Here is a 23,670-nt window from a genome sequence, read left to right as displayed (position 1 = left end):
CTCTATGGCCCAAGGAGTCCTACCGCCTCAGGATAATGCAGAATCTCAGGGAACCCAACACACCCGGGAACCCCAGCCAACAAGTACAACAAAAAAGATTTTGTGAAACAACTAAAATGTCAAACTTTGTTTTCATCTTCAAATTAATCATTTTCTGGCCTTTGAAAAACCAATTCCCATTTGAAAACTTTTTAAGGAAAAAAGTATACATACATTTTAAAAACAGCAAGCCACATATTACTGCTGGCAGTATGGCAAAAAGCACATACCTATGCCTTGTATTATCTGGAAAAAAAAAAAAAGAAATACAATTAGCTGAACTGACCAAAACAGATACAGCTGACCCTCCTTCTATGCAGATTTCATATTTGCAATTTATCTATTCGCTAAAGTTTATTCAAACCAACACCTGTAGTGCTTTCATAGTCATACGCTGACACGGGCAACAAAATGCTGAAAACTGTTGTTCCCAACCGAGGTTCAAGGCAAAACTCTGCCCTCATGTTTTGGCCGTTGTACTGTAGACACAATCCTATTTGTGATCTCTTTAGTGCCCACGTGTTCCACATTTTGTGCTTTTTTGTTGCTTATTTCACTGTCTAAACTGGCCCTCAAAAACAGTGCTGAAATGCCAGAAGGACCATAATTGATACTTAAATGAAGCTTATTTAACACGTGTATTCTCTCTATAAGACACACAGCATTTCCCAAACGCAAGCAGGCTGTGTGAGTCATAGAATACACATGTTAGATAAGCTTCATTTAGGCATCAGTTATGGTCCTGCTGGCTGTGAATTTCACCATTCATGCATTAATCACATATATTAAATAATGTGTCTTTAAACAGAAACACACGTAAAACAAGGTTCTATAATGATTCCTTTTCAAACACGTGACCAGAGACTTGGAAGAACCTAACCCTATATCTCCCCTGGGAGTAATGATTCACTATTCACTAATTCTGTGTTCACAGTGACTTAATAAAACATAACTACATGAATAAGTGGCTTCCCTGATAGCTCAGTTGGTCAAGAATCCACCTGCAATGCAGGAGACCCCAGTTCGATTCCTGGGTCAGGAAGATCCCCTGCAGAAGGGACAGACTACCTATTCCAGTGTTCTTGGGCTTCCCTTGTGGCCCAGCTGGTAAAGAATCCACCTCCAGTGCGGGAGACCTGGGTTCGATCCCTGGGTTGGGAAGATCCCTTGGAAAAGAGAAAGGCTACTCACTGCAGTATTCTGGCTTGGAGAATTCCATGGATAGTCCATGGGGTTGCAAAGTGTTGGATATGACTGAGCAAGTCACTTCACTTTCACTGTGAATAAAGAGAATTGCCCATGTTTCTAAATAATTTTATATGCACAAGGTTGATACATATCAGGTCCAGTGCTTTTTTATTAAAAGCGGCAAATATTTCACTATTTGGCCATCCCATCCTGCCACTGGCAGCACAACTTGGCATCGTGTGCTTGGCAGGGCAATGTGGCAGCCGTGCACAGCAAGCCTTAGAAATGTTTACCATAGAGCAGCTGACACTGTGCTAAATGATGTGCCTACAGTCTCACTGAATCACTGCCACACGCTGGATTAGTGAGTGATCTAATGTTTCAGAGACTCAGGTTTCTCTTGACCTGATAAATATGCCTCCTAGGGCAATTGTGAGCATTAATTGAATCAATACATGTAAGAACCGTGATTAGTTATTGTGTGCTCAGTTATGTCCAACTCTTTGTGACCATATAGACTGCAGTCCACCAGGCTTCTCAGCCCATGGGATTTCCCAGGCAAGAGTACTGGAGCGGGTTGCCATTTCCTTCTCCAAGGGATCTTCCCAACCCAGGGATTGAACCTGAGTCTCCTGCATTGGCAGGTGGATTCTTTAACAGTGCATCACCTGGGAAGCCTGTTAGCTATTACCATTAACCTACTGGAATCTCTACTAATGTCCTTTGATTCTTCAGTTCCATCTCTAAGATGCTAAGCTACAGACAGAATCAGTGATGTGCCTCTCTTCTCTCTCCAAAAAAGGCACAAAGATATTTACTACAGTCTTACAATATCAAAAAGATAAAATAACCAAAGTGTCCACAACAGAAAATAATGATGGTTCATCAGATGGACTCTATCCACCTACCAAAACTCTAAGGGCAGAACAGAGAGGATATGGCAAAATAATCACCACACATTGCTAAGGGAGACAGTAGGGTCACTAACAGCAAATACAACATCGATAAGAGACAGGGGAGAGGAGGAGAGGGGAGGGGAGGAAACGTAAGAGGAGATAGAAAATGAATGAATGAATGAGAATATGAACACACACCCTTTCCTCTTAGTTGGAGCACAGCTGGGTTAGAATGAATAGGCATTGGTTTGATTTGAGTGGTCCCTGGTTAGGAACTGTTAAGTTGTCCCACATACCTATTCTCTCCTCTTTAGTAAAAGAATTCAGATCTGCAGCTGGGCATACTGCCACTCACCTAAAAAATTAGTTTCTCAACCTTTCTTGTAGTTAGGTTTAATCATGTGACAAGTTTTGGGCAATGAGATGCAAGGCGGCTTGTGTGGTATTTCTCAAAAGTCTCCCTGGAAGGGGTAAGACACACTATTTTTCCCTTCCTGGGTCCCACTCCTGAGACAGCAGGGGAGGTGGCAGGAGCTAAACCATACTTGGGTTTCTGACAATTGCATAAAGCAGCAATGTGACCAAAGCTGCCTACCTTCAATTATTATTATTACCTTTTTTAGTTGAGAAAAGTTAATCATTTATCCTTGCTTTCAAATATTGTGTTAGTTTCAGGGATATAGCACAATGAACTAGATACATATATAAAGGCTGAGTGCCAAAGAATTGATACTTTTGAATTGTGCTGAAGAAGACACTTGAGAATCCCTTGGACTGCAAGATCAAACCAGTCAATCCTAAAGGAAATCAACCCTGAATTTTCACTGGAATGACTTGCTAAAACAAGCTCCAGCACTTTGGCCACCTGAGGCAAAGAGTCAACTCACTGGAAAAGACCGATGCTGGGAAAGATTGAAGGCAAAAAGAGAAGGGGGCAAAAGATGATGAGACAGTTAGATGGCATCACCAACTCAATGGGCATGAATTTGAGCAAACTCTGGGAGATAGTAGAGGACAGAGGAACCTAGTGTGCCACAGTCCATGGGGTTGCAAAGAGTTGGACACAATGTAGCGAATGAACAACAACAAATTTTGTATCAATGAAAGGGATGCTATTGTGACAATCTTTTCTCAAGGTATCAACAGGGAAAAGCATCTTGAGCATTCGATTCTAAGGGCAGAGGTTAAATGAAAACTGAGAGGGCAAAATGCTTGAAAATCTTAAAATATCCCACATAATTCTATAAAGGATTTTATTTAGAAATTATTTCCTTCAATAATAGTAATAATAATATTTCCTTCAATATTTCAAAGGTAATAGAATTATTTCCTTTGGCCATCTAATGCGAAGAGCTGACTCATTGGAAAAGACACTGAAGCTGGGAAAGATTGAGGGCAGGAGGAGAAGGGGATGACAGAGGATGAGATGGCTGGATGGCATCACCGACTCAATGGACATGAGTTTGGGTGAACTCCGGGAGTTGGTGATGCACAGGGAGGCCTGGCGTGCTGCAGTTCATGGGGTCGCAAAGAGTCGGACACAACTGAGCAACTGAACTGAACTGATTTCCTTCAAGTATATTGACTCTTTGAACACCTGAAGCCTTTCAAGATTTCAGCTTGCTTGTTCATTCTGTAGACAGTCAACCTCTTTCTCCTAGTCGGTTGTACACACTGCACACATGTCAAAGCCAAAAGCGCATTGGTTTTGTTTCTTCTTCTCACTGTAAAGCACGCAAACTGCATTTCCACGCTGTACGCCCTGGGCATTATGCAAAACCCGGTAAGTGGAAGTAATGAAGGAATGTTTGCTCCAAACAGAACAACTGTCATTAACTCTACAAACGGTTTTTTAATATTCTTGGCAACTGTGTTACTTGTATAAATGCTTTGAAAGACACCTCTGTGGGCTTGGTCTTTCCTCTGTTTTTAGAGACCCAATCTATCAGTTACGAATTGGAAGCCATTTCGTACTTTTCCTGGAAGCATTTGTTTGTTTTACTGGAGAAGTCACACTGCTTTGTCTGAAAATGATATCATAACCTTAATGGCTTTATATCATTATCTGAAAAGTTTTTTAAAAGTTCAATATGTGGGAGACTTAGGGAGAATGGCTCAGGAGCCAAATAAAATTCAAATTTGTTCATATTCATTTGTTGGAAGATATCATTAAAAAGGATGTGATTTTAAGTTGACTGGACAACTGGACCCAGGCCATCAGAGGCCCAGGACAACCACTCCTGTGCTTGAAATGTACATGCTCCCAGCTAGTCCCACCATGAGAACTGTTTTTAAGGATGTAGCCTAGAGAGAGAACTTCAAGAGTTGTGAGACCATCAGGATGGCCTATGTGACTGAATCATGATCTCTATATAAATTCTAAGATTTGGCAGGCAGACATAGAGGTCTATTCCTCTTGAGGTCACCCAAGACAAGCCTCCTAAGTAAGCTTCCTTGCTTATTAAACCTGCCACCACTAATCTGGAGTGGCTGCCTTCTTCTTCAGTCCCTCCTTGCCCTTCATAACCAGTGGGCCGATTTACAAACCAATATCATTATATTCATTTTTTGTCTTTTTCTGTTTTATCTGTTTAGAAAAAAAATTATTCACAGAATCACCCTGCCCAGCCTAAGGAGACTCACATTCTCTGGCTGCCCTAGAATCCAGTTCACACTTTACAATTGTGGTATTATCCTGAAATACAGTATTTACTATACATTTCATCTCTTAGGCTTTAATGAACCACTTTCAAATTACTGATCCTTCTGTTTGTAAACTGGAGGTACAATACAAAAAAAAATAGATAAGGAGAACTGTAAATTACAAATATACATGATACTTGAGCAGCACAAAAAGACCATAGCTGAGACAGATTGTCATGCTATTAATCAAATATTAGCCTACACAAGCATATTGAATGCACTTTCTTGTGGCACACATGCACACGTGGAGAACATAATGGTTATGAAGAATATTAGGAAGCAGTGAATAAGTGTGAGTAATTAAGAGAATGGACTCTGAAGCCAGATGGCCTAATTTCAAAATCAGGTTCTACCACTTACAGGTTTGTGGCTTTGGACAAGCACCTTAAACTCCCAATCACATCTTGGTTTCCCCCATAAAATAAGGATAATTATTAGATTGTGTGGGAACAGAATTAACACATGTATTAGAATGGTGCTTGACACAAAGTACTAAAAAATACTAGATTTATATCTTAAAAAAAGGGGGGACTTCCCTGGTAGTTCAATGGCTAGGACTCTGCGCTCCCAGTGCAGGGGGTCTGGGTTCAACCCCTGTTCAGGGAACTAGATCCCACGTGCTGCAAGTAAGAGTTTGAACACTGCAATTAAAGATTCCATATGCCGCAACTAAAGATTCCACATTCTGCAACTAAGACTCTGTGTAGCCAAACAAACAAAAAGGTTTTTTTAAAGTATCTGTGAAAACTATAACTCATTTTATGTTTCAAATTTGTGAACTGAAAGTTAGCCACTAATCTGTGGTGTGAAATTCATGATCACCAGTGGTCCAAGAACCCCATTTGTATATAGGACCTCTACCATAACCCATGCAGTCACTTACTCACCCTCTGGCACACAGGTTGACAAAGAGATGGAAGCTGATGTTCTGAATAATGGATTGCTAACGACACATTGAACATTCTGTGAAAGATCACTTTTCTTTAAGACATATGCTTCAGATGGACTCAAGCCACGGTGACACTGTACTGTTGGCGGACATTCCCACGAATACTGTAGGAGGTTACCATCAATGTCATAGCCCGCTTCCATGATCTCGCAGGTGAGAGTAATGTTTCCATCATCAGACAATGAGCAAAATGTTGACGGTGATGGAGGAGGTGCTGAGGGGAAAAAAAAGGGATGTTTAGTACAGAAAAGAATAATATTTAAACTCCTCATCCACAAATTCACAAAGAACTTCCAACTTCCTTATGTGCTTGAAAAGATAAGCAGACCACTCCTTGAGCACCAAGGTAAGAAAATTCTCTTTTCTTCTAGATCAGATCTACCTGCTCAAATTCAGTGCAGATACAGGCCCCAAATCCCTTATCCTCAATTCTGAAATCCAAAGATGTCTGAAAGCCAAATGATTGTTCACAAATATTTGTTATCATGTTTTATTAAAAATACCTGCTTGAGTATAAGGTGCTCCCCATTAACTAAGTGAAGTGCTTCCTCACACACACAGAGGAGATCATTTATATCACCTTTCTAAAATCTGAAAAAGGCTGAATTCCAAGACATCTGACTCAAATGAGTTTGCTAAAGGTTCTGAGGAGCTATATTGTGGGCTGGTCCCACTCAGAGGCAGAGGAGGGCGTGGCACATGTCACACGCCTGCCAGTCTAGAGACATCACCCCCAGGTTTCTTCTAGAAACACCTGCTACTGGCTAAGGCAGTAGCCTTTGAGGATGAGTAAGACACAAGTCATGATGCACCATCATTTCTCTCTAAAGCCTCAAAGCTAATGAGCTGACCGTATCAATCACTGGTTCATTTATTAATTCATACACCTTCTTGCATCTCTCCTTTCCACCTAAAACCAATCATAAGAGATTTGAGAAAAAAAATATACAAAAACTGGTCATGGACACATTTGGATAATAAAATTTCAACACCTTATAAGTTGCATGTGGATAATAAAATTTCAATACCTTGTAAATACTAAAAAGCAAAGTAAAGTCCATCAAGATGATGCGATACTATACTGTCACTTAAAATATTTTCTAAGACAAAGGAACCCAAGCTCCAAGGAATAATCTAAAAAACAAATATATACAATTCATCTTGCCCTCGTCTTCTCCTTCTGAGTTATCTTTGGCTCAGTTAAATAAAACACCCAGCCTGTCTTGTTAGACCTGAGTCATACATGACTTTCCTTTCTGTTTGGGGGCTTCTTCAAGTTTTAGGTTTAATCTAGCTCATATTATTAAGTACATGCTGTCTTAAGGTTTGTTCTTTCGTTAAAGAACTCGTACACACACACACCACACGAGTGTGTATTCACTGCAGAGTACCTGCTATCAGTAAGCAGGGTGACACACAGTGAGTCGTGGCAGAAACAGGTGTCAGGAAAGCGTGCATTCAAGGTTAAAGGGATAAGGAGGGTGAGGAGGGCCCAGGAGCCATGCCTCACGGTTTGGCCAAGACCAGGTCCTGAGCAGAAATGAGGGCTGAACCCAGTGCTCAAGGAGTCAACCTGGAGCCTATTCTAATAATCACTTTAGAATCCCATGGCCTATTGGAAAACCACAGGCCATCCTAACCATGATCATTCAAAATCACATTTGCAGTCAGCCTTAAAAGAAAGGAAATTCAGACACATGCTACCACAGGGGTGAGTCTTGAAGGCATTATGCTAAGTGAAATATGCCAGTCATGAAAAAACAAATCTTGTACAATTCCACTTAGAGGAGGTTTTTAGAGTAGCCAAATACTTAAAGAGACAGAAAATGGAATGATGATTACCAGGGAACAGGGAGACAGGAGGGAAGGGGGGATTAGTGTTTAATGGGCAGAGTTTTACTTCGGAAGATGAAAAGTTCACCATGTTCTGTTACAGATTCTAGCTTATTGATCTAGTTCAGCCAATGCTGGGTCTTTCCAGGTGGCACTAGTGGTAAAGAACCCTCCTGCCAATGCAGGAGACACGAGAGGTGGGTTCGATCCCTGGGTTGGGAAGATCCTCTGGTGGAGAAAATGGCAACCCATTCCAGTATTCTTGCCTGGAGAATCCCAAGGACAGAGAAGCCTGGTGGGCTATAGTCCATGAGGTCACAAAGAGTCAGACACGACTGAGTGACTGACTACACTCAGCCAATGTCTTGCTGCCCACAGGACTTACCACAGCTATAATCTAACAAACATTAGTTATATCTGTCCCTTAAACAACCAGCAAGAAATGTGCCTACTTCATCCATAGGACAACTTAGTTAATTGATATAGTTAATGAATTAAGAGCTCACTATTCTGTAAGAAATGAGAATTTCTTACACATATCTGGTGACATTTCTATATTTTCATACATACCCCTTAATAAAAAGTCATATACCAGTCCAGACTTGTTAAGGACAGAGCAGTTAATCCTATTTATATGAACATTACCAGCCCCCATGCAATAAAGGTTGTAAGAGGATGGGGAAGAACTATGAAACGTTGATGGTGGCAATTTTAAGGGGACTTTGAAGGAAGGAGGAAAGCCAGATGTTCACCTCTAGAAAAGCACAAAGATGCCCTGAACTCAGGAGGTACCAGGAAATCCCCCTGTCTAAAATATCTTTTCTGAAAGGGTCTGGTGTCTCCGGAAGGCTACTGAGTCTTATTATTTCAGTCTTAACAAACCCTCATGGAAGTATGACTTCCTCATTTCTAAAAAAAAAAATAAAGTGTGACTAATCATTTTGACATTCAGATATATATTTTTATAACCAAAATCTAAATTTTATTAACTCTAACTTGGAAATACCTTCTGGTTCTTTCCTTTCCAAACATCTGCTACCAACACCTCTGTCTACCAGGATGATCATGATAGCTTCCAACCTGGGGTCTCCTCTTCCTAATCCACCATAAATTGCTATCATCTGATTAACCTTCCAAAAATACATTTCATTAAGACACTTCTCTGCTCCAGTATGAGACGCAATGGCTCTTGACTGCTGCTGCTAAGTCACTTCAGTCATGTCCGACTCTGTGCGACCCCATAGATAGCAGCCCACCAGGCTCTTCCATCCCTGGGATTCTCCAGGCAAGAATACTGGAGTGGGTTGCCATTTCCTTCTCCAATGCATGTATACATGCTAAGTCGCTTCACTTGTGTCTGACTCTGTGCGATCCCATGGACAGCAGCCCGCCAGGCTCCCCTGTCCATGGGATTCTCCAGGCAAGAATACTGGAGTGGGCTGCCAATTCCTTCCCCAGGCTCTTGACTGCCACAGGCTAAAACCCAGATTCCCAAACCAGAACCTGAAGTCGACACATTTAATATGGCCAATATTACTCACTGCTTCCTGATTGAAACTCACATGCCCTGCACCTTGCGCCTCCCCAGGCCTTTGCTGAGCCTCCTAAGAACTGTCCACTTGGCTTAATTATCAGAATCAACCACCATTGTTGAGTTAGCAGGCAATTCTAAAATTTTAATTACTTTAAAATTATACTTTTAAACATTTCATGAAGTTTTAAAAAGAGAAATTGTTTTGAACTCAGTTTTATAAACTCTATAAAGGGGCTCTTAAGAAGCATTCAATTCTAATTTAAAATCTGAGCCAATCTTTTCATTTGTTTGCCCTCTAAACTGCTAGATCCCCAACTTGCAGGTTTTAAAGATTCTGTTTCTTCAGTGGCATCAGCTGGTTCTAATGGGATGCCTGTACACCTTAACAAGCTTCACTTTTCTAAAAGGAGTTCATAATCTCCTGGACAAACCAGTCACCCAGTCCGAGGGCACCCATTTCTATCAGTTGTACATCCCACCATCCAGATCAATTGCTTCCATATCTGTTGAGTGCCTATTACCTACTTAAGTCCTTTGCTAGGCTCTGAAGTTACAATGGTGACCAAGAGAGAAATTCTCTCTTCCTTCCAATGTCACCAACACTCAGTAGTTGAACTGGTGAGTGACAGCTGTTCATCCAGTTAATCATCATATCCTGTTCCACTGAGACCACCACAAACAGGAGGTGGGGAACTCAGACCTGAACTGTTATATTGCACTCTGTCTCTACTTCACCCCCTGGAAACCATCTTACACACTTTGTCACAGGCTGGATCTTCCTAAGACAGCCTTTAACCTAGAGGAAGTAGGCCTAGAACTATACTCATACCTCGGATAAGATGAGTGGAAACTGTGATGCATCAGAGGGGAGAGATGGGAATGGGCTGAGCTGAGCTATGCTGCAGCACACAAAAGGCAGCTATGAGACAAAGCATTACTAGGACATTTGAGAACAGCAAGGGAAGATGAATGTTAGCTGAACCTACTGTGATAATCATTTCATAATACATGTAAATCAAACCACCATGCTGTATGCCTTAAACTTAGACAGTGATGAATGTCGATTATTTCTCAATAAAACTGGAGGAAAAAACCAAACATGTAGGGGTAGCCATCAGCCTCTGGAAGTCGGTAACAAGGCAAGTGCTTTAGACATGGGGGAAAGAGAATAACCAGGAAGCATTAGTGAGAGGCACAGAGGAACCTGAATCCTATCCCCAGTTCCAGTTTAAAGTGGTAAGAGGAGGGAAAATAAAATCCCACCACCTGTGTGGGGTGCAGGAGGAAGCACGAACTCCAATTCACAGGTGTTCAAAGAGTTCTGAGTTCATGTTGCCACTACACACTTTTTCAGAACATTCCCGGCAAGACAAGTGATGCTGCTGCCAGCGGCTGTGGCCAGCTTGTGCTGTTCTCTCGACCTCAGTCACATCCTCTCTTCACTGAGAGGATGACAGGGAGCTAAAAGTGGCTCCTGGGTACCAGAAAGAGAGAAAAACCCTGACAACAGGTGATACAGCTCATTGTTTTATGTCCCATAAACCATTGGTTAGTATTAGTCTCCTAAAATACTTGGAAATTTGCTATTTGAACAAACAAATTTATGGATACTCACCAATCACTTTGAGGTGGAACTCGGACTTATTTCTAACACCTGGGGATTCAAGTTCATACAGACCCTCATCTGATTTTGTTAACCTGGTGATGGTGAGGTTACCTGACCCAATGTCTAAATAAACTCTATCTTTAAAAGACTGAAAAGCTTCGAGTCCAGATTGTATATCCCATTCTACAACTTTATTCTTCTCCTTCTTCCATATAATCTCTGTACTCGGGTGAAACTTTGAAACGTAAAAGGTTACATTCCCATTCATAGCTCCATAAATTTCTTGAGAACAGCTGATGAAATCTAGAGAGGAAAAAAAAAAAGAAAGAAATTGATTAGGAAAAATAATATGACTTGATCAAAAATAGGAAACTATCTTTCAAGATGCCTTTTTCAAGGGAAAATGATTAAGTTTAGTGGTAAAAATTATTCATTAGCTACTTTTTGTACGAAGCTGATAACTGCTGATAAAAAGTACAGGAGGTAGAACATGCTTAACCCTGTAGAGTTTATTCTTTAATAGGAAACGGGGTGGGGGGCCCTTCCTTGGTGGTCCAATGGGTGAGAATCCACCCAGCAATGCAAGGGGACACAGGTTCGATCTCTGGTCCGAGAAGGTTCCTACATGGTGCAGGCAACTACTAAGCCCATCTGCCTAGAGCCTGTGCTCCACAGCAAGAGAAGTCACCAGAATGAGCCTGCACATGGCAACGAAGAATAGCTCCTGCATACCACGCTGGAGAAAGCTGGCGCCCAGCCATGAAAACCCAGCATAAGCAAAAGTAAGATAAATAAATTAAATGAATTAAAAAAAAAAATAGGGAACTGGGGTCTGCCTAAATCCAAGAAATGGATTCAACATTTCTGGAGCACCATAGGTGGTTCAGCTGGTAAAGAAGCCACCTGCAATGCAGGAGACCTGGGTTCAATTCCTGGGTTGGGAAGCTCCTCGGAGAAGGGAAAGGCTGCCCACTCCAGTATTCTGGCCTGGAGAATTCCAAGGAATGTGTAGTCCACAGGGTCGCAGAGTCGGACATGACTGAGCAACTTTCACTTTCACACCAACTACATGCCAGGTACTGTGGGCCATGCTGGGGAAAGGGTGGCGAACAAGACAGGTATTGCTCCAGGCTCTCAAGGGAGAAGACACTGAGCAGGCAAGGAGAACCACCCAGTCAAGGGCCTTTCCTAGGAGATCATGCTGACCTGACACAGGATAACAAAGCACTGGAAGATAAGAGAAGTCAGCGAGATAAGAGGACGGGTAGAAAAGATGATCCGGCAGACAAGAGTCAGGGCATGAGTCAGGAACGTGCTTGGCATGTTGGAGGAAATAAAAGCAGTTCCAAATGGCTGGAAGAGAGCAAGATGGGGGAATGGGTGGGCAATGAGGCTTGAGAGGCAGCCAGGGGCCAGATCACAGAGTCTGGGAGTGAGGGGCTGGGCGGAGTCAGGCAAGATAAGCTAAGGATTTGGACTTTATTGTAACTGCAAGGAAAGTCACGGAAAGGTTTTAAACAGAAGACTGGTATGATATAATTTAAATTTCAGCAGGCTGACTTTGTCTGCACAGTGGATGCTGGTTGATGAGCAAGTGTGGATGCAGAGAAGCCAGAAAATAGGTCAGTGTGGTAGCAATGAAAGAATGGTGGATCAGGAGACCAGATTAGGCAGTGGAAATGGACAAGTGGACAGACTTGACATTTGAGAGAGAAATGAACAGGATTTAGTGACTGGATGAGAGGAGTTAATTGTGACTGTCAGGCCTCTTTCTTGGCTGACCACTAAATGAAATCAGAATGACTAAGAAGAAAGTTGGGGGATGTGATGAAGTCTAAGGTCTCAAGGATTGAGTGCAATGGCACGTCGGAGCCAACTGTAGCCATTCCTGCTGGACTCCATTCAGTAAAGTCTGGTTGATAGCTTGAAATCCACCACAGTGGGAGTATTTACAGCAAAGAAACTGACTCATGCTTCAAATCAGAGCCTCCCGCCTCCTCCACATCAATCCAGTTGGCAAACATTGACTATCACTACTAGATTGGGATATTCTTGATACCCCAAAATGGGCTTAAAAACATCTTGCTCCAGACTTGACTTTCTTAAGAGAGAAAAGCAGCTGTTAAGGGAAAGACATTCAAGACAAATTAAAACTTCACTGATTGAAATTTTTGGAGGCACAATCAGGATTAACTGAAAGAGTACAAGAAAAATAAAAAATATTAAACAGGCCAATTGTGGGCTTTCTTGGTCAAGCACTATTTCTCCCACCCAACCAGAGCCAGTGAAAAGGCATGAACAGGAGTAAGATTTGAGGTGTGAGAGTCTAACCACACACAATAGCGGAGGCTGGAAATGTCTTGTAAATGAATAAATGGATGAGAGTAAGCAAGGTGGTGGAAGAAGAGAAGAGGTCTGAGTTCAATCGCTTCTTCCTGGCTGCATAATGCTGGCTTCTGTCTTTTCAGGGGCGGAGCGGGGGGCGTGAGGCAGGGGGGTGTTTCCTGGGCTTGAGCACAGGGAAAAGAAAAGTCAGAAATGGAGCTAATGGTGGAAAATGGGGAGACCGGTTGAGAAAAAAATCACAGTCATTTTGAGTTGAAAGAAATCCCCATGATTAAATCACCCCCATTTCACAGGTGCAATGACAGGGAACTAAGAAAAATGAAAGAAAATGTTATTGAGTGCTTACCCTCTGCCATTACATGTTCCCATACTCTTGTGTACCTTTTTAATCCTCTCTACATTCCTGTGCAGTCATGTTGCTAGTTCTGTATCACAGATGAGGAAACAGGGACCAGAACAGACCTGACCTGGCCCAGCCCCTCACTCACTCACAAGGGTCAGACACTGTGATCTGATCCCTGTCTGCCTCTCCAGCCTCATTCCCCACCCGTTCCCCTCTTGCTCTCTTCCTTCCAGCCATTCGGAACTGCTTTTATTTCTTCCCACATGCCACACACCTTCCTGACTCAGGGCCTGCCTTCTTGGAGGCAATGCTTCCTCTACCTGCTTCATCATCGCTCCTCTCCCGTCCTTACCCAGCAATCAACTGACTGATGGTTGCTAAGCATAAGCAACTGATAAGACATCCACATGGAGCTGTCTTGGGTCCACAGGTCTCGGGCTCACAGCGGAAGGTACAGATTTGGGAATCATCACATTTGCAGAGACTAGTCTACCCTCTCCTTCCTATAGTAAAGTCTTTTCTGTTGCACCTCCAAGACTGATCCTAAAGTAAGTTACTAATACAATCATTTCCAATGAAAAAGAACAGGAGAAAGGCGAGTGAGTTTTTCCTCAAGGTAACACACTGTGAACGAATGAATGAATGAGCAAACATCAGCTAAAGAAAGGAATCAGCAGTGTTGGTTACTTTGCTGCTAACAGTGAGTGGTTAGAAAAGGGACCACTGGGATGCTTACCTTACTATGCCAGAGGGCAGAATGAAAAGGGCCCCAGCTTTCAAGCCAGATGGACCCAGGATAAATACTTAAAAGTTCCTGCCATGCTAGATTTCCTCAGCCTAAAATGAAAATCATAATGGCTCCCAGAAAAGGTTGCTTTGAGGTCTGAATAAGACTGAGAGAAAAATAATAATAATAAAATAAATAAGACTGAGAGTCTATACAATGGCTGAAATGAAGTAGGCTTTCAACAGGGTTTTCTTTCTTTTTCTTTCAATGATTCACTGTGAGACTGTGTGAGAACTGGGCATGGAGTGCCTTTTCGCTGTTGCAAAGTAGAGAGAGATAGAGGGAGGGGAAAAATGTATCAATGATTGCTTAAACAGATATTCTATACTAGACAGATTTTTTTAACTACTGGAGATTTATTTGTTTTCAAGAATATCGAATGATCTTTTCTTTGTAAGATATGAAGGTACCTAGTACCAATATGTAGAGTGGTAATTTCCAATTGCAAAAACTCTTATAGTCTTACAAAGTATCATCACTACACCCAGTTTGGTAGTTCTCATAGGGCTAGAAGTCCAAAGTGGAACTCAAATATTTTCAGACAAAGTGACCTGATTTTTTATTTAGAAAATATGGTCATCATTAACTACTGGGTTAATGCAATGGGCCCCCCCACCCCCCTCAACTCCCAGCCACAAAATCCTCTGCTCATTTTCACTTAAGTCTTGAGATTCAGGTTAACTGCTATTTTTAGTTTATTTAATCAAACACTTCTATAGCACTTACTATCTGCTGGGCAGTTGGAAGAGCTCTACAAATATGTATTCAGAGAATCCTCTTAACAATATTAAGCAGGTATTGTTTTTAAAAGCCTTTGATCTGTGTAGATCACAGCAAACTGTGGAAAATTCTTAAAGAGATGAGAATATCAGACCACTTTACCTGCCTCCTGAGAAACCTGTATGTAGGTCAAGAAGCAACAGTTAGAATAGGACGTGGAATAGTGGACTGGTTTCAAATTGGTAAAGGAGTACATCAGGGCTGTATATTGTCATTCTGCTTATAACTTCTATGCAGAGTACTTCATGTGAAATGCTAGGCTGGATGAAGCAAAGCTGGATATTGTTTTAACCCTGTTTTGCAGACAGGCACAAAAAGATTAACTGACGAATTAGGTGGTGACACTGGATTTGAACTCAGTCTGACTCTTCACCACTGCTTCTTACTTGGCTTGTATGTGTGTGCTCGTTACTCAGTCATGTCCAACTCTTTGCGACCCCATGAACTGTAGATTGCCAGGCTCCTCTGTCCATGGGATTTCCCAGGCAAGAATGCTGGAGTGGGTTGCCATTTCCTTTTCCAGGGTATCTTCCCAACCCAGGGATTGAACCTGCATCTCTTGAGTCTTCTGCTTTGGCAGGCAGATTCTTTATCACTGAGCCATCTAGGAAACCCCTTCATATTTGGCTTGCTATATGGTATAAGGTTATTAAAGACAGTGTCACAATATCTCAGGATGCAATTTCTAGAATGTATTGGAACAGCAGTTGTTGGGAATGAGAAAGTCAAACCATTCTAGTTGTGAGTCAAGCACATCTCTAAAGCCTACAGGTAAGGCACAAACTCAGGGGTCCCCAAATCACTGAATGTCAGGGCTGGACAGATCCCCAGAGAACCATGCCCTATTCCATACCCATCCTCATATACATGAGGAAATTGAGAAGGTTTGCTTGAGCAAGATATCAATGAGCCCAGATCTTCAAAATGTTACATGGGAACCCAAATTCAGACCCAAGTTTCATAATGCTGTTGCTTTAAAAAAAAAAAAAATTTAGAAATTCAATAAGAAATAAGATAGGGCTTCATAATTAAAGACCAAGGGAAACTAAGTTGAAAGGAAGGTCTAAGAGTCGGCACTTATCACATCTGATAGCAAGGAATATGTGACATGTGAAAAAGTAAGGAGGGAAAGGGGATGAGAGAGAGTCAAATGCAGGAAGGAAGAAAAGCTAAAGGGGGCGTGCAGGGAGAAAATAAGGAGCAAAAAAAGAAGTCCTAAGGACACAAAGTCATGGGAGCCTTTGAGAACTGGCAAATGAAACCCTGAAACAGAGACCAGCAAATCAGCAGAGAAGCCACGGACGAGCCAGGTGTGATACAAAAGGGAGCGGTGGAGACTACAGTCCCAGCAAGTCTGGCTCACCTGGAGAGGGCTCCTCAGCTCCTCCCCATGTGGCACGTGGAAACTGCCAGATTTCCTCAGTTTCCAAGAAATGTTATTTATGGAATTAGTTGGCAACTAATTTTAATCCCAGTGAAGGGCTGAGTCAGGTCAGCCCCAAAGACAGGGTCATTCTCTATCTCTGCTGCATCCCCATTGCCCATGAAGGACATTCAGTAAATAAATATTTTTTGAGTGATAACTAAACTGATTTAAATATAACTTTAATGTAATACAAAATGTAGGGCTTCCTGACAGAATCACAAAATTTAATAGTCACCCCAAATCCTGAGCTTTTTGCAAGACCCTGATGCTGGGAAGGATTGAAGGTGGGGGGAGAGGGGGACAACAGAGGATGAGATGGTTGGATGGCATCACCAACTCAATGGACATGAGTTTGAACAAGCTCCAGGAGTTGGTGATGGACAGGGAAGCCTGGTGTGTTGCAGTCCATGGGGTTACAAAGAGTCGGACACGATGGAACAACTGAACTGATATCATTGTGGAAACTGGCTGAGGAACCAAGACTCAGCAAGGAGAGGTGGAGATGCTTAACTGAAGCTGCAGAATAAATGGCCTGGGACCCCTCAGACGCAGTCAGAAGAGACCTCTTTCCTCCTCACTGTCTGCCTCCAGCACCACAGCCAGACTGGAGGGTCTGTCAGCTCCCCACTCCCCATCCCCTTCAAGTCTAGCTAGGTTTCACCTACCACATGTTGTGGGCTTCAGGGCACTGCACCAGATAAGCATACCCACTCAGGACATCAGCCCTTAATCAATGTTAACACCTTGTCTGAGGTTTGAGGACATGCAGTTTTTTCACTTCCATTATTTAAACACAAGCTAACGGTCTTCTGGATTTTGAAGAAAGGTTTTTTTCTGGAGTTTTTTCTTAGAAACGAACAATATGATTTTAAAATACTTCCTTCTCTTCCTAAAATTTTTTCAAGGTTCCACATGGCTGCAGATTTTAGCAGTTGAAACAAAAATTCATTTGATAAGTAGAAAAAAAAAATCCCCTGAAAGTTTCAGTACCCAAACATATAAATCTTGGTATTTCCCCCTGTGTGTATGACATCATAACGACAATTCAGTTAAAGATTCATTCAAGCCAGGAGCTAGGAGGGGAAGCTAAGTCTCTGGAGACATGAGCACACATGCTCACAGTACAGAGAGTGGCCACCCTCCTCAAATGTCTTGGTCACTGTGATATTGAATAATCTGCTCTATGAAGTCCACAAAAATTCTATCCATCAGCCCCATGCCCTAGTCCTGGCATGGGAATATGCTCACTGGATACAATGCTGTTGTTGTTCAGTCGCTAAATTGTATCCAACTCTTTGGGACCCCATGGACTGCACATGCCAGGCTTCCCTGTTCTTCACTATCTCCCAGAGTTTGCTCAAACTTACGTCCATTGAGTCAGTGATGCCATCCAACCATCTCCTTCTCTGTCACCCCCTTCTCCTCCTGCCCTCAACCTTTCCCAGCATCAGGGTCTTTTCCAATGAGTTGGCTCTTCGCATCCGGTGGCCAAAGTACTGGAGCTTCAGCTTCAGTATCAGTCCTTCCAATGAATATTCGGGATTGGTTTCCTTTAGGATTGACTGGCTTGATCTCCTTGGTGTCCAAGGGACTCTCAAGAGTCTTCTCCAGCACCATGGTTTGAGATACAAAGATAATCAAAAGAAGAGCATAGTCTCTTCATCCGAGGAAGTTTAGTGCAGCTTGTTTCTCTAACCTAGCTCTTAATAAATTCAAACTGAATGAGCCCTAGATATTAACAACAGATCATCCAAATGAGCCCTAGACCAGCTCAGTCTCAATAATAATATTTAACAATAGCAACAACATCAGCACTTTTACTGAAGGCTCACTATGTGCCAGGTACTTGGTCCAAGACATAGATAGATGTGTGAATAGATAGGTAGATGGATAGGTTCATTAAATCCTCAACTTAACTCTGCAGGGTAGGCCTTACTCTTCATTGATTCGCTCACCAAATATTTATTGAATGCCTCCTATGTCCCAGGTACTGTACTAAGCAGTTAGGATACAACACTGAACAAATCAGACAGAATCCTGCCCTCCTGGAATTTACATTATTGGTGGGGTTTGGGGGTGGGGAAGGGGAGGAAAACATTAAATGAAAAAGTATATTAGGTGGTATTAAGTGCTATCGAGAAAAATGAAGCAGCGTATGAGGAGGGGGATGATTAATAATGAGAAGGGAAGTTCCTGTTACATGTGAGGTAGTTATAGCTGGCAAGTGAGCACGGCCCAGAAAAAGTAAAGGAATGAGCTTGAGCATATGGGGAAGAGCATTCAAAGGTAATGCTCTCTGGAGCTCAGAGAGGTTCAGAAGCTGACCACAGTCACCCAGCTGGTCCATGACAGAGCTAGTGTCCTGACACAGGCAGCCAGCTCCAGAGCCCGTGCTGTTAGCTGCAATGTGAGATGCCTAGATCTTTCCTTGTCAATTCCACCTACATCCAGTCCCAGTCAGTGATTTCTCTGTTTGCATGATTTCCAAAGGCAGAAATCTACTGGTCTTAGCTATACCACCACAGCTTCCCTGTCTTCATCTATTTCAGACTTAAACTGCAGCTCCCTGCCTGCCAGCAGACCATAACCCCCAGGCTACCCAGTTCCAGAAACTCCACAGAACTCGCCTCACATGTGCTCTCAGCTGTCAAGCTATTTCTCGTCTCCTAGATGAGTTCATCCAGAATTAAGATGTTTGTTCTTTAAACCAACTTCCTTTTGCGCTTTCCTGTCTCCTGTCACGCTAAAATACTCTTCTTTTTGTTCCTTATTCTTGCACTTGAGAATGCCTCTCTCCCCAGGATGTTTCCCTCTCAATCTGTGCAGTCCAATTCAACAGCCACTAGCAACACGAGGCTCATGAGCCCATGACACGTGGTTAGTGCAAATTGAGATGTATTGTGAGTATAAGACACATACCAGACTTTGAAGATTAAGTACGAAAAGGGAAATGTAAAATCTTTCATTAATATTTTTTATATCAACTACATGTCGAAATGAAAATATTATGGATATATAAGGTTAAATAAAATATATTAAGATTAATTTTACCTGTTTCATATTATATTTCTATTTAACAGCATTACTCTGGCCTGCTCTTTCAATATACCCACATCATATCATGCTCAAAAATCACATTTGCCTTTGATTGTTCTTGTCTTGGACAGTACCTACAGCATGCTTTGGAGAATAAGGTTCTTACTAGAGCTATTTAAGATTCTGAAAGTCTTTTTAAATCTATTCACCAAAGTCTGATTAAAGGTATTTCAATACACTATTGGTTATTTCATTAAAAATTTCTTTATAATCCCTATTAGTTTTTTCCAAGTACTCAGCTCATAGTTGAGAAACTCTATTACAACTAATTTATGATGACAGCCTTATTAGTTTCTTATTAATATGGATTTCTTATTATTAATATGGATTTCTTTAATGTGAATGTGCACATTAAACTTTTTTTTTTTCCTACTTTTTAACTGTTACATGGGAAAAACATTCAGACACTACAGACCAGAGAGCCTGATGGAAATTCAGACACTGATCTTGACAGACATTCAGGGAACATTAGGGAAAATGAAGGTCACTAGGGGGGGCATTCCCTGGTGGGCCAGTGGCTAAGACTCTGTGCTCCCAATGCAAGGGGCCTGGGTTCGATCCCTGGTCAGGGAAATGGATCCCACGTGCCGCAATTAAGAGTTTACACGCCTCAACTAAAGATCCCACAGGCCACAACGAAGGACAAAGATCTTGCATGCCCCAACTAAGGCCTGACACGGCCAAATAAATAAATATATATTTTTGTAAAGTGAAGGTCATCAGGAACCAAAATGGGTTCATTTCCTCAGAGCAAGCCTATCAAAATAACTTGGTTTCCTGAGATGGATACTTGCTTGATAAAACAGTTCAAGGTCACAAAGGACAGATCTTTGAACCGAGAGCTTCCAACTGCAGGCAGAGAGCAGACATGAATTTCTTACAGTATTTCTGGGCAAGAGGTGCCCTCACTTTCACTGGCTTCACTTGAGCCCCAGTCCTTGGGCTAAGAGCTCATCAGCACAGGCACAAGCAGCACTGAGAAGGAGAAGGCCGACAAATGCAAGGGAAAGAGACTGAAAACAAGAAAACAAAGAGGCCAAAGCAGAGAATCCCACGCCCATAAAGTAACTACAAGACATTCTCCTTTAAGGCCGGTGGACGGGTACCAAAGGCTACCTCCAAAGAGGAACTGCTTGAATGTCTTCCAGCCCTATTCTGGGGACGGGATCATTATTTTAGTCACACTTCATATTCAAACTTGTCTGAGCAAACGGAAAAGGTTGTATCCTGGTTTCACCTTCAGTCCTGAGATGGAAGCTTTTATCTGTAACTGCACAATCTAAGGCGCTGCTGCTGTGCCCTTCAGTAAAAACTTCAAAAAACCTTCTGTACTTGAGAGTAAACAACATGAAAAGAAATCAAAAGACAGAAAACTTGTGCAAACAAAGGCTGATGCACGCAGGCAAACATTCTGCTTTTAAAGAGAGAAAGCAAGGCCTACCCTCAAAGCTTGTATTAATTTAAAAACACAAGTGTAAGTCACGCTGGGACCCAGCCTCACCCCACAGCAGGCCAGCAGCTTCCACACCAGGTAGGGCCTGGCAGGGGAGTCAATGGAGTCAGCTGCCCACAGAATTTGACTGTGCCGCAACAGAAGGGTACATGCAGCCCATATGCGGGCGCCCCTAGAACATATAGTTCTAGTTACCAAAAGGGAAGGAGAGAGTGCTGATGGGTTAAGAGCTCACCAGCACAGGCACAAGAAGCATTGGGAAGAGCAACAAGCACAAGGAAAAGAGATGGAAAAACAAGAAAACAGGTCATGTCCTACACAAGGCCGCTTCTCCAAGACCAGGAAACATAACTGGCCTATTCACTACATAGAAAAACCCAGAGAATTAGGCAAGATGAGGAGACAGAAATAGGAAACAAACAAAGGAAAAAGACAAACCCCAAAAGAAGAACTGAGTGGAGACAAACAATCCATTTATCTGATAAAGACTTTAGGGTAATTCAATGAACTCAAGAGAAGAATAAACAGTGTGAGAACTTCACCAAAGAGTTAGAAAATAGAAAGATTCAAACCAAGCTGAAGACTACAATAACTGAAATTTAAAAACTAAACTAGAAGGAATTAACAACAAAAACTTGATTAGAAAATAGGCAGGGGACCTGAATATACATTGTCCAAAGAAGGCAGAGATGGCCAACAGGCCTATGGGAAGATGCTCAGCATCACTAATAATCAGGGAAACACAAATCAAAATCACAATGAGATGCCACCTCACACCTGTCAGAATGGCTAACAGCAAAAGGGCAACAAATAACAAGAGTTGCAAGAATGCAGTGAAAAGAAAACTCGCACTGTTGGTGGGAAGGTAAACTGGTGCGACCACTACGGAAAACAGTATGGTGGCTCCTCAGAAAATTAATAGAAACGGCCATACGACCCAACAATTTCACTTCTGTAAATTACCCAAAGAAGAAAGAAGCACTTATTAGAAAAAACAGGCACACTAATATTCATTGCAACATTATTTACAATAGCCAAGATATGGAAGCAACCTATGTGTCTATAGATAGATGAATGAATAAAGAAGATGGGGTATTTACAAACAATGGAATATTACTCACCCATAAGAAATGAAATCTTGGCTTTTACAACAACATGGATAGATATAGCAGGTATTGTGCTAAGTAACTTTAGTAAAACAGGGAAAGACCAATACCATATGATTTTACTTATATATGAAATCTAAGAACAAACATTCAAAAGAGAAACTGACTCATCGATACAGAGAACAAACTAGTAGTTACCAGAGGCAAGGTGGGTAGAGGGGTGAGTGAGATAGGTGAGGGAGATTAAGAAGTACAAACTACCAGCTATAAAATAAGCAATTATGGAGATGTAATATACAGCACAGGGAATATGGCCAATAATATTGTAATGACTTTCTATGGTGACAGGTGATAACTAGACTTATGTGATCATTTTGTAATGTATAAAAATGTTGACCCACTACGTTTACACCTGAAACTAATGTAATATTATAAGTCAATTAAAAAAGGGAAAAAACAAATAACAGTAATGAAGTGTACAAGTAAACAATTCAATTTTTTAAAATTATAGTAAAAAGAGGGCAACAAAATAAACTCCCAGATCCAGTTCTTTAAAAGTAGTTGTAAGTCGTTTTCAAAATTCCTAAAAGAGACCTGTTAAAGATAAAAAAAACAGCAGCAAATGCAGAAATGTGAAATTTGATTAGATCTTGGTATTTTAAAAGACATTCTTGTGACAATTGAAGGAATCTGAATAAGAGTAGAAGTTAAGTGATATTATGAAATTACTGTTAATTTCAATATTAACAAAATATTGTTAATTTACAAATATTATGTTATTGTGTTTATGCCAAAGCATTCAGGATGTATAAAACAGTATAATTATGGCAAAATATTAATAAATGAATACATAAATAAACCCCCATTCTTAATTTCATGGCCCAAAGAAAGTTCCTCCACCTCTGCATTGTAGATTACAATCTACAATATTGAATACAATCTATGCGATTGGTAATTTGCTGTTTTATATCATTTTACCTGCTTTGACAACGTTACATTGGGCAATATATACATGTTTTAAGAGATCAACTATGGTTATACCAATCATCAAAAAGCTGTTTATCTGGACTTCCCGGTGGCCTAGCAGTTAGGATTCTAGGCTTTCACTGCCTTGACCCAGATTCAGTCCCTGGTTGGGGAAAGATCCCATAACCAGGGGTGCAGGGGGGAAAAGAGGGTAATCTATTCTTGGGTTGGGAATACATGGACTCTGAGTCATGGGCTAAGTGCCAGCAGGTTCTACTGCTTCTCTGCTGTGTGAACTTTGACATGGTCTCAACATACTCAACTATTTTTCTCCTCTTTAACAGTCTCTACCTTACAAAACTAGTACAACAATTAAATGAAAAAAAAAAAAAAATTAAAACTTAAGCACAACACTTGGCACAAAGCATGTGCTTAATTCATGGCAACTATTATATCCACCCCACTGTAATACTGGATCTAGTTGGGGTTTTTTTAATAGGAATACACAACATTATTTTGACTTGGATTATCTTTCTTAAATAAAAACACATAGACTCTCCAAACCTTAAGTCAAACAAAGTGTATGAATAAGTCTCACATAACAATGAGCTTCCCCAGT

General features: G+C 41.5%; 1 protein-coding gene across 8 annotated transcripts in view; it reads right to left on the bottom strand.

The window, feature by feature from the left end:
* CD58 (CD58 molecule) overlaps nt 1-23,670 on the bottom strand; it is a 63,337-nt gene that overhangs the window by 30,510 nt on the left and 9,157 nt on the right. For 5 of the 8 annotated variants that reach the window (XR_003510082.1, XM_027535836.1, XM_027535838.1 and 2 more), the window contains exons 2-4: nt 10,758-11,051; nt 5,714-5,989; nt 214-285 (exon numbers count right to left, since the gene is read on the bottom strand). Coding sequence is in view for 7 of the 8 variants with exons in the window: in XM_027535836.1 (XP_027391637.1) it covers nt 214-285; nt 5,714-5,989; nt 10,758-11,051 (642 nt within the window). In the remaining variant the exon portion in view is untranslated. The remainder of the gene's footprint in view (nt 1-213; nt 286-5,713; nt 5,990-10,757; nt 11,052-23,670) is intronic. The other 3 variants (XM_027535848.1, XM_027535855.1, XM_027535860.1) reach the window with 1 other exon arrangement.

The sequence above is a fragment of the Bos indicus x Bos taurus genome, chromosome 3 (assembly GCF_003369695.1).
Source record: "Bos indicus x Bos taurus breed Angus x Brahman F1 hybrid chromosome 3, Bos_hybrid_MaternalHap_v2.0, whole genome shotgun sequence".
Classification (NCBI taxonomy): Eukaryota; Metazoa; Chordata; class Mammalia; order Artiodactyla; family Bovidae; genus Bos; species Bos indicus x Bos taurus.
Note: the sequence above shows the minus strand (reverse complement) of the source record. Positions and strands in the feature narration are given on the sequence as shown.